General features: G+C 39.8%; 1 protein-coding gene across 1 annotated transcript; it reads left to right on the top strand.

The window, feature by feature from the left end:
• The first annotated feature begins 204 nt into the window (after positions 1 to 204).
• Positions 205 to 11,838, top strand: golt1a (golgi transport 1A). The gene is made up of 5 exons (XM_072382999.1): positions 205 to 319; positions 4,961 to 5,052; positions 6,134 to 6,312; positions 10,498 to 10,561; positions 10,657 to 11,838. Exons 1-5 carry the CDS (start codon positions 295 to 297, stop codon positions 10,684 to 10,686), a joined length of 390 nt encoding a protein of 129 aa, XP_072239100.1. The 5' UTR covers positions 205 to 294; the 3' UTR covers positions 10,687 to 11,838.
• Positions 11,839 to 12,051: the final 213 nt, after the last annotated feature.

The raw sequence follows: 12,051 nt of genomic DNA, 5'->3' as shown, positions 1-12,051 counted from the left end.
TGAACTGAATTGAATTTTACAAAGATATGTCTAAACAAAGGGGTACTTTGGGTGTCAAATGGGTCAGATGCTGGAGCACTCTCAACTCTCTGCCTTTGCATGTCTATGCTGATGATATCCCTCAGGTATTACACCCTTTATCCGAGAATCCTCAGCACTGTGGTTAATGTTCACCTCACATACTGATAACATCAACATACAAAGGTCACAGCTCAGACATGGAAGGTACAACATTTTCTCCACAAAGAAACAATCCAAGCAAATAAAAAAGGAGAAAAAACACAAAGAACTACAATGGCAAACATCACAGAGTTCCAGAGTAAGTGTTTCTATAGTTTCACTCTTTGAATTGTTGTGGTGTAGCTGTGATTCATGGAGAAAGAGCAGCTGCTTGTTTTCAGAAAACAAAGGCATGCCTCTTTGTTTCTCTCAAGCTAAAGACAAGAGGCATTAGAATGTTATCCCTGAGGCAAAAGTTATGACATTGCTTTGCAGTTTCATGTGCAGCTGCCTGTTGTTGACTTGTTGAGTTAATAGGCCATGCTTATAGCCTGAGTAAAGCACATCCAGAAATGTGCATGGGAACATGTTATTGTGTTAGACAACAGGCGCTAAAACATATTGAAACAACTGTGTTTTGTGTGAATAATGTTGATGGATTTCCTGTACCTGTATCTAAAATCACATTTAGCCAATGGAGTGGGACCAGTTATAAGGTGATCAAAAGAAACTCCACTCCTAAAACGGCACGGTAATAAACAGGCCAACAAACAATGCTTTAGCCTCTGACAAGCAAAACTTGTATTTTGTAGAATTTGTGGAACTTGAGCTGTATTTACATCTGTTATGATGCGTTACCATGCCAATAGGAAAACTGTTTATATTTTAGAGCAGTTGACTGAGCTTTCCAAAGCCTAAATAAAGCCCGGAATGAGACCCCAAATCGCGATCATTGTGTCATACCACTACACTATCCTAAAAAAACAAAAAAAGAGATATCATCTTATCCTGAATTTGATGAAATTCATTACAACACATCTCAATAAAGTTGGGACAGGTCCATGTTGGACTGTTTAGCGCCCCCTCTTCTTTTAACAACATCTTTCTTTCTTTGAGATGAAACCTCGATCAAACCTTTCTGGTCTGATGCAGAAAGGGGGTTGCCAGTAGCAGAGAATGAGGTGGATGCTTATCGGACCCAGGTCTGGGGTCGTGTGTGTACGTAGGCTGTTGTTTCACCTTTCCTCCATGTTGTGTGACTGGTATGTGAATTCAGGACTAATGCTTGCCAGATAATGTGTCAAAACTGACCAAAAATTACTCAGAAAAATATCTTGAAAGTTTTAGCGCTGAAGCAAAGCAAAGTCATGAGAAACCCTGTGGGTGGTCTGGTTTGAGTTACGCAGTGCTTTGTCAAGACTGGCAAAAAAATTTTGTTGATTGCTTCCTTTACAGTACAAAACACTGCCACTGATAAATAAATTAAGATAGCATTCTGAAAAAAAACACTCAAAATAAAAATTGTTGGGAATGTATAAGTAAGCACTGAAAGGAAGAGCAAAAAGACCAGCACAAGAATAAAAAAAAAAAAACAGAAAACATGAGCAGAAGAGAGCGAGCATGCAGTAAGGTTCTGGTTATATATGCCTGGGTGTAACTCAGAACTCTGGTTATCTCACACTGTGGGGACTTATGGACTGTTACTTCCAACAACATGATTATCCACTTCTACTTGATTATTCACAGACTGTAACCACTGGAAGTGTTTCCCTAACTCCTTGATGTACTTATTGTACAGCACTGTAAGTCTAATCAAAATTACACTATGTGCCTCAATATTGACATAAGAGAGACTAAGGCTACTCACTCACGAGGCTCTCTCATTTGTCACAGTTCATCCTTCCTGTCTCCCGTCCTATCCCTCTGCCTCAGTTATTTTCCACTCACCTGCCAGCCACTCCAGCCTAATCCAAGCCAACTCCACTCACCTGCAGCTCATCAGCCCTGCATATAAGCCTCTCCAGCACTCTCACCTTTGCCTGATTGTTCTATTACATCCATGCACGACTTTCCAGTGTTGATGACCTGCCTGATTTCTTGTTGCTGACCCTGCCTGCCTCTAACCTGCCCTCCTCGCTTGCCTCCCAGTGAACTTACCTGCCTCCTGTCCCCGACCACATGCTCTGCTTCAGCGTCTCTGGCATCTGTCTGTTTTTCTAGCTTTGACTCCTCTAGCCAGAGACCCAGAGACTGCGTGTAAGCTATTAGCTTGAAGATTGGACTGTTTGCTGAGTTTTGCTGGTGTAAAAGTAAAAGTAATTACCAACGGTTCCTGATTTCCAGAGTGCTGCTTTTGGGTCCTAAATACACCCGTTACACCCCTTCACCTCGTGTTTCCCTAAGTCTTTGGACTGGGGCTAAATGCCTTTTATCTGTGGGTTGTTGGTGCGTGTGTGTAAGGCAAGGCAAGGCAAGGCAAGGCAAGGCAAGGCAAGGCAAGGCAAGGCAAGGCAAGTTTATTTGTATAGCACAATTCAACGACTAGGTGATTCAAATTGCTTTACAGAGACATTAAAACAGAAGAAATAAAAAGCATGATTTAAAATTTAAACAAAAGAAAGAAATAAGAACAATAGATCAAATCAGAAAAAATTATATATATATGAAAGATAAAATCAATAGTTAAAATATGATTCCGTTTTGAAACTCAAGCTTATTCAAATGCAGCTGAAAATAGGTGTGTCTTCAACCTGGACTTAAATACACTGAGTGTTTCAGCTGATCTGAGGCTTTCTGGGAGTTTGTTCCAGACATGTGGAGCATAGAAGCTGAATGCAGCTTCTCCATTTCTGGTTTTGACTCTGGGAACTGATAAAAAACCAAATCCAGATGACCTGAGGGGTCTGGAAGGTTCATAGTGGGTCAGGAGGTCACTGATGTATTTTGGTCCTTGACCATTCAGAGCTTTATAGACCAGCATCAGAACTTTAAAGTCTATCCTCTGATGGACAGGCAGCCAGTGTGAAGACCTCAGAGCTGGACTGATGTGCTCCACTTTTTTGGTCTTAGTGAGGACTCGAGCAGCTGAGTTCTGGATGAGCTGCAGTTGTCTAACTGACTTTTTAGGTAGACCTGTAAAGATGCTGTTACAATAATCAAGCCTACTAAAGATGAATGCATGGACTAGTTTTTCCAGGTCCTGCTGAGACATCAGATCTTTTAACCTTGATATATTCTTAAGGTGATAGTAGGCTGACTTTGTTATTGCCTTAATGTGTTTGTCCAAATTTAGGTCTGAGTCCATCACTACACCCAGATTTCTGGCCTGGTTGGTAGTTTTTAGATTTATAGATTGAAGCTCTGTGGTGACTTTCAATAGTTTATTTTTGGCTCCAAAGACAATTACCTCAGTTTTGTTTTTGTTTAGCTGGAGGAAGTGGCACATCCAGTCATTAATCTCCTCAATGCATTTTCCAAGGGCCTGTACAGGGCCTCGGTCTCCTGGTGACATTGTAATATATATCTGTGTGTCATCTGCATAGCTATGGTAGTTTATTTGGTTGTTTTTTATAATCTGTGCCAGTGGGAGCATGTAGATGTTAAACAGAAGAGGTCCCAGGATGGAACCTTGGGGAACTCCACATGTGATTCTTGTCTGCTCAGATGTAAAGTTACCTATTGACACAAAGTACTTCCTGTTCTCTAAGTATGTTTTAAACCAGTTTAGTACAGTTCCGGAAAGATCAGCCCAGTTCTCCAGTCGTTTGAGTAATATATTGTGGTCAACTGTATCAAAGGCAGCACTGAGATCCAGTAAAACTAAGACTGACACTTTTCCACTGTCTGTATTCAGACATATGTCATTAAACACTTTGGTCAGAGCAGTCTCAGTGCTGTGGTGCTGTCTAAAGCCTGACTGGAAGGTATCATAACAGTTATTTTGTGTTAAAAAGTAACTAAGCTGTTGAAAAAACGCTTTTTCAGTGATCTTACTTAAAAATGGGAGATTTGAGATTGGCCTGTAGTTGTTCATTTGCGTCTTGTCAAGATTGTCTTTTTCAGCAGAGGTTTAATTACAGCTTTTTTTAGTGGCTCTGGAAACACACCTGACGTTAAGGACAAGTTCACGATCACTAACAGGTCTGACTCCAAAATCTTTGAGACCCCTTTGAAAAAACCTGTTGGCAGGATGTCTAAACAGCAAGAGGAGGACTTCAGGTGACGTAAGATGTCCTCCAGGTCTTTACTGTTAATGGGTTGAAACAGTGTCATGGTGTTTAAACCGGTTTTCAGTGGACACGGTACATCAGCAGCAGGTTCAGCATATGTACTAACTGCTTGTCTAATATTTTGGACTTTGTCTATGAAGAATTTGGCAAAGTCATTGCAGGCCATGGTGGAATGGAGTTCAGTTACCACTGACACAGGAGGGTTTGTTAGCCTGTCAACTGTAGCAAATAAGGCCCGAGCATTATGACTGTTTTTGGTGATGATGTCAGAGAAGTAGGACTTCCTTGCATTCCTCAGTTGTAAATTATAAGAGTGAAGTTTCTGCGCTCAGCTTTCCGACACTCTCTTAAGTTAACCAGAGACTGTTACCTCTTCATGAAGGCGAAAGGTCAGAGGGAAGTCCTGTCTTTCACAGGGCCAGCTAACCCTCTGGCCCTCTGTTCAGTGTCCAAAATGTCACGTTTGTCTTCTCCTTGGCCTGGGTAATGCCTAACCCAAAAGTCATTACATCGTGTTTAGAAAATGTTATGGATCCAAAACATGCAACAAAAAAATATGCATGGTTCTTGGAGCTGAAAATTTGTTAGCTGGGTACCCTATTTACATATATATTGCAAAACTTAATACCTTCACTGATGTACAATACTGTTGTTATTGAAAAGCACATTACCATTACTATTTTAATTGTCACTTTCTGATACACTTCCTCCTCTGTATTTTTGTCTTCCAGAGATCGGTGTTGGTCTGATGGGATTTGGTCTATTTTTTCTGCTTTTTGGTGTGCTGCTGTACTTTGACTCTGTCTTACTAGCCTTTGGGAATGTGAGTCATTTTTCTCTGCACATTGTCAAAACACAACTTCTCACTGGCCTGTGTTAACAATAAAAAACTAAACCAGGAGTTTGCAAACAAACTGAGTGCTTCTGTTGTGATTAAAATAATTCCACATCAAAACATGAACGTCGTCTATGAGCTGACCTATAGAGTACATTACATTAAGATGACCAATACTGAAAGATACTGGAGACGTTTGTTAAAGAAATTAGACTTAAAAATGCAAAACCTCATCATCTCAGGGAGATACCTCTTCATTGGGTAAGTAAAATTACTGTATTTGGCAGGTGAAAACCGTATTTTAAATCTTGGCACACAATGTAAGACAAAATTTTTAAAAATACCTACTAAAAAAAGTGGGCCCATCTGCACAATCTTCCTACAGATAAGCAGTGAGAGTTCTGTCAGGTTGGGGCAGATGGTTTACAGTGAAAGTACAAGGTGGTATTCTGTCTTTCTCATAGTGTAGCAACTATGGTTAACAGGTAGCCAAACTGATAGCCATTCATAAAAGAAACGAGTCAGGATACAGCCTTCTAGCTCCAGCTTAAAAGCCACATACTCTATATTTACTGTAATGTTTGCCATATAAAATTAAATAACTATGGGTAAATATATGGTCAGCCATCTGTCAAAATAGCAAAACACAAATTAAACAGCCACATAAATGCAATACCAGTAAGTTTAAATACAAAATAACATACATTTACTCAGGGATTCAACATAGCTGCATTGAATACTGACAAAAAAAATCCCTCCACAGTTACTTTAACAACGCAAACTTTCATAAAGATTTAGTTAACACACAACTGACAGGCAATGCTTTCAAACGTACAACAACAGGATGACAACAGATGGAGATTCTCTGATCTAGACAGGTTGACAATAAACCTCCTATGGCCCACCTGACACCTATTTTCCTATTTCCCATCTACAAAGGAAGTCTCTCCCAATCTATTGGGGCGCAAAACATCACATTGTGAAATCTGAATGCTGAGAGGCAGAACATCTGGAGACTGAAACATGTCAAAATATGTTAAGTAGGTTTAAAACTTTTCTTTCCACATAGATTCTGTTCCTGGCTGGTTTAACGTTCATTATTGGCTTCAAGAGGACAGCTCGTTTCTTCTTCCAAAGACACAAATTTCGAGGAACTCTTTTCTTTCTTGGAGGAGTGTCCCTGGTACTGTGTCGTTGGCCATTCATCGGAATGCTGGTGGAGAGTTATGGTTTTGTGTTTCTATTCAGGTAAGTGAAGGTGTTTTTAAGAGAGAGATATAGTATGAACATGATAAGCTATCTGTTGGTTTGATTAATCACCAGGTAGAACAAGATACTACAAGGTACCACAGCAACACTTTTCAATTAAATTCAATTCAATTTTATTTATATAGAGCCAGATTACAACAATTGTCATCTCAAGGCACTTAAATAATATAGTCCAATTCAAGCCAATTGGAATTGAATTAATTGTAATCATAATCCAATTAATTCATATAGAGCCATTTAAAAAAATAATATCCTAGCTAAGGAAACCAACAGATTGCACCGAAACTTGTCTTCAGTCCAATCTCCCGTCCTGAGCCTGAGGGACTGTGGAAAGGAACGACTCCCTTTTAACAGGAAGAAACCTCTGGCAGAACCAGAACCAGGAAGGGTGGCCATAGGCCTCGACCAGCTGGGGTTTGAGAGGACAGAAAAGAGGGAAAAGAGGGGGGAAAAACACCATAACACCATTCAAAGGATACCTGTTGGAACAGGGAAACACAAGTTAATAACTACAATAATGTCACATGTATATAAAATCATTTGAGAAATTAAACAGGGGGAAAAAGAGAGCAAAGTGAAGAAAGGTGTGACAGATGAGGTCCCCCAGCAGTCTAAGCCTATAGCAGCTTAACTATGGGATGTTTCAGGATTACCTGAGCCATCCCTAACTATAAGCTTTATCAAAAAGGAAAGTTTTAAGTCTAATCTTAAATGTGGAAAGGGTGTCTGCTTCCTGGACATTTACTGGCAGCTTATTCCACAAGAGAGGGGCCTGATAACTGAAGGCTCTACCTCCCATTCTACTTTTAGAAACTCTGGGAACAAACAAGTAAACCTGCAGTTTGGGAGCAAAGTGTTCTGTTAGGAAAATACATTACAATGAGATCTTTAAGATATGATGGAGCTCGGTCATTAAGAGCTTTATATGTGAGAAGAAGAATCTTAAATTCTATTCTGAATTTAACAGGAAGCCAATGAAGAGAAGCTAAAACTGGAGAAACATGATCTCTCCTGTTAGTTCTCATCAGAACTCTGGCTGCAGCATTTTGGATCAGCTGGAGGCTTTTCAGAGAATATGTGGGACAGCCCAATAATAAAGAATTACAGTAGTCCAATCTTGAAGTAACAAATGCATGAACTAGTTTCTCTGCATCACCCTGAGACAGGATGTTCCTGATTTTAGCAATATTATGAAGGTGAAAGAAGGCAGTCCTAGAAACCAGTTTTATATGTGCGTCAAATGATAAATTCTGGTCAAAAATAACTCCAAGGTTCCTCCCTGTAGAACTAGAAGCCAAGGAAATACCATCTAGAGTAACTATATAACTAGACAATTTCTCCCTGAAGCGCTCAGGTCCAAAGAGAACAACTTCAGTTTTGTCTGAATTTAAAAGCAGACAGTTCTGAGTCATCCAGGTCTTTATGTCTTTAAGACAGGCTTGTAGTCTGACCAACCTATTGGTTTCATCTGGTTTCATAGATAAGTACAGCTGAGTATCATCAGCATAGCAATGGAAATTTATTATGCTGTCTGATAATGTGACCTAATGGAAGCATGTACAAAGTAAAAAGAATTGGTCCAAGCACAGAACCCTGAGGAACTCCATGACTTACTCCAATGTGTGAGGAAGATTCTTCATTTACAAGAACAAACTGGAATCTATCAGACAAATATGACTTAAACCAGCCTAATGCAGTTCCTTTAATCCCAATAACATGTTCAAGTCTCTGTAACAGAATGCTGTGATCGATCGTATCAAATGCAGCACTGAGATCCAACAGGACAAGCACAGAAACAAGTCCGCTATCAGAAGCTAACAGGAGATCATTGGTAACTTTCACCAGTGCTGTTTCTGTGCTATGATGCACTCTGAATCCTGACTGAAACTCTTCAAACAGATTATTTCTATGTAAATGATCACAAAGTTGAACTGCAACTATTTTTTCAAGAACTTTAGACAAAAAAGGGAGATTGGATATAGGTCGATAATTAGCCAACACTTCTGAATCAAGAGTAGGTTTTTTAAGTAAATGTTTAATTACAGCAACCTTAAAAGTCTGAGGTACATAACCTGACAACAAATCCAATATAGAAGTGTCAATTAAGGGGAAAACCTCCTTGAACAGTCTGGTTGGGATTGGGTCTAAAATACAAGTTGATGGTTTAGAAGAGACTATTGCTGTTGTTAGCTCAGAAAGATCAACTGGACAGAAGCTGTCTAAATACAAATCAGGTTCTAAAGATACTTCTAAAGCTCTCAAAAATCTTGCTTTCTAAAGGTCTCAGGTATCACCCTCCCAGCACCTGCAATGCAGAATTGTCTCTAACCTCTCCCTCTACCCTCCCCAGGCAGTTTCACAACCAATTACACCTTGGATGCTGTGACCAAAACCCGCTCTCAGTTTGGGTGAGAAAAACTGAGTCCAATATTCAAAAGAGCTAAAACTAATCTTGGGTCTAGGACTGATTAGTAACCCTGATCTGAAGATAGCTGCCACTCCTCCTCCTCTGCCTGTGGTTGGAGGAACGTGAACATTTAAATAGTCAGAGGGAGTTGATTCATTAATGCTAACATGATCCTCCTGCTGCAGCCAGGTTTCTGTAAGACAAAATATATCAATATGATGATCACAGATCAAATCATTCACTAACAGAGACTTCCAAAGGAGAGATCTAATATTCAGAAAACCACATTTAATAGCTTGATGTTTTTGTTCAGTTAAAGTTTTTAAGTTAAAGAGGATTTTCTCCTTTTGTGTTTTTTGATTTGGAGGGGGGGGGGGGGGGGGGCAGCATCGGGTGGGAAGCCGCAGAGAAGTGTGTAAGACTACAACTCTGCATCCTGGTTGTCATGTTTTTGGATGACTAATAAATTTGTCCATATTTCTAGAAATGAGAGCCGCTCCTTCCAAAGTGGGATGGATGCCGTCTCTCCTCATCAGACCAGGTTTTCTCCAGAAAGATTGCCAATTATCTATGTAGCCCACGTTGTTTGCTGGACACCATCTGGAAACCCTGCGATTGAATGAGGACATGCGGCTAAACATGTCATCACTGGTCAGATTTGGCAGGGGTCCAGAGAAAACTACGGAGTCCGACATTGTTTTGGCAAAATTACACAGCGATGCAACATTAATTTTAGTGACCTCTGATTGGCATAACCGGGTGTCATTACCGCCGACGTGAATAACTATTTTACCGTATTTACGCTTATCCTTAGCCAGCAGTTTTAAATAGGATTCTATGTCGCCCGCTCTGGCCCCTGGAATACATTTGACTATGGTCGCTGGTGTCGCTAATGCCACGTTTCTGACTATAGAGCTGCCAATTACCAGGGTTTTGTCCTCAGCAGGTGTGTCGCTGAGTGGGGAAAATCTATTTGAAACGTGGACAGGTTGATGGTGAACCACGGGCTTGACTTTAGGACTATGACTCCTCTTCCTGACAGTCACCCAGCCACTCTTAAGTCCCGGCTGCTCGGGATCTGCTCGGGGACGACTAATGGAGCTAGCTACCCTAGGTGGCTCCGCACTGACTAAAGGGGCCTGGCTCGCTATCGGGTGGTTTTCAACAGTGCAGAGCCGAGCTTCCAATTCAGATAACCTTGCCTCCAAAACTACAAAAAGACTACATTTGTTACATGTACCATTACCAGTAAAGGAGGCAGAGGAGTAACTAAACATCTGACACACTGAGCAGGTGAAAGCAGGAGATAGAGGAAGAGAACTGGTAGCCATGCTAAGCTAGAGAACCAGACACACCGCTAAAAAGTGAAAAATAAAAATTAAAGATCTGTAAGAGTGAGCGTTAGAATATAACAAGTATGCGATAGAGTTAACTATGCAAGATGTGTACATTATAGGGAGAAATAAGGTGATTATTAGTAGTTCAAGAGGAGCGAGAAATGTCACAGTGCACACACAGTGCAACAGGAAGTGATGCAATACGTCTTATCGCAAAGCAAAGCCGTCCACTCCATTCTTACAGTTGTACTGCGGCTGGTAATATCAGTCAATTCAGCAAGTCCTGTGTGTTGTTGCAGATCATGGCTTAATGTTATTCATACAACACTTGAACCGGAAAATGCAGAATTGTCAAAGTCAGTTTTTTGCCAAAACGTCAGAATGGAAACCGATTTTCATATGTTCTGTTTCCCTCTGCAGGTCATTCTTTCCCATGGCCCTAGGTTTTGTGCTGTCAGCTGTGAATGTCCCATTCCTCAGTGCAGTATGTTTTCATAGCTTACAACATTATTAAGCTCTACAAAACTTTGTAATACACTTAGGTGCAGGGTTTTAATATATTGTTACTTTTTCTCTCAGTTCTTCTCCAGTAGCCACTCTATGGTCTGAACAGGTTGCAGCAGGGAGGTGATGCTGGAAGGAATGACTGTTTTAATCCGACAGCCCACAGAGAGGCCTGATGGCTAACAGCTCGGTAACTCAACCATTGTTGCCATTTAACTGGTGACCTTTTTGATCTTATTTTTTCATAATTCTAACAGTGGAAGTATAGACAGTTCAACCACCCAACATTTTGAAGGACTTGTTTGGTCACAGAGCCCAGAGAAATCCTCTCTGTCATGTCTCAAACGTGCTTTTGTGTAACATTCCATGGTTTAATTACAGTGTTACTCTATTAGTCACCACCATTTGTCAATCATTGTTGTGAAGAAGACAGACACAAATACAGCACACACACACATTTCCTCAAGTGCTCTGAAACAAAAGTGCGTATCTCCAATTTCAACAACAGCTTTCAACAATTATTATTGAACAATTATTGTTTCAGATAAAACAAGTTGTTCGGATTTTTACATAGCTTAAATCTGTAGTCCTTTAAATGTTAAAAACTGTTGTAATCTACTTCAAACGTTTTCCACATCTCAGTAATTTGTTGAAGTAAGCTAAAATAATGAACTAATATTGTCTGACTGTTTCACATACTGCATAATACTCTCTGTGGGTGTGTCATGTGACCACCATCCCTCCACATGTAACAAAAATGATGAATATTCATTTAATTGACTAAGCTGCTTCTTGTGTCCTTAATGTTTTTACAAGTATATTTCGAACACTTTTAAAACACTCTTTCCACTTCCAAAGAAAAGTAGTGTGAGGTTGGTGAAATGACAGTGACAGACTCCTTTATTTATGAAATGCAATTTAATGCTTTCTGGTGTTATAACTGTAAAAAGACAGAATAAAATGTCTTTCATGATAAAGTTTGATAACTAAGTGCAAAATATCAGAACTCATACACTAGTAATCCATAACATTATGACCACCCACCTATAAATGAATTAATTACAGAATCAATAGAATGACACATTAATTTATTAAACAACTAATACAATACACATCACAAATTTATTCATTGAAATATGTACATAAAAGAGTTAACATGAACTATATGAAGATTCATAATTAAAAAAAACAAAACAAACAAACCTGCAATTGGAATTCAACAACATTTGATTCAAACCTCTAATTCTCTTTTGAAGGAGGCCACACAGCTTTGATTTGTACACAGCTTGTCCATTCGACCTCCATCACTCCCAGAACCTCCATGACAGTGGGTGTTGTCTTTAAAGTCAGCATCTGAGAAAGAAACAACACTTTTTTGTTTAATCATCTTATAGCCATTTATTTACTATAGTTTTTACTCAGCAGTCATTAACGGCTGTGGGAACAAAGGACCTCCTGAACCTCTCAGTC

This window comes from Leuresthes tenuis, unplaced genomic scaffold (assembly GCF_036924035.1).
Source record: "Leuresthes tenuis unplaced genomic scaffold, fLeuTen1.0.hap1 SCAF_3, whole genome shotgun sequence".
NCBI lineage: Eukaryota > Metazoa > Chordata > Actinopteri > Atheriniformes > Atherinopsidae > Leuresthes > Leuresthes tenuis.
The sequence above is the reverse complement of the archived record's forward strand: the minus strand, read 5'-3'. Positions and strand labels throughout refer to the sequence as shown.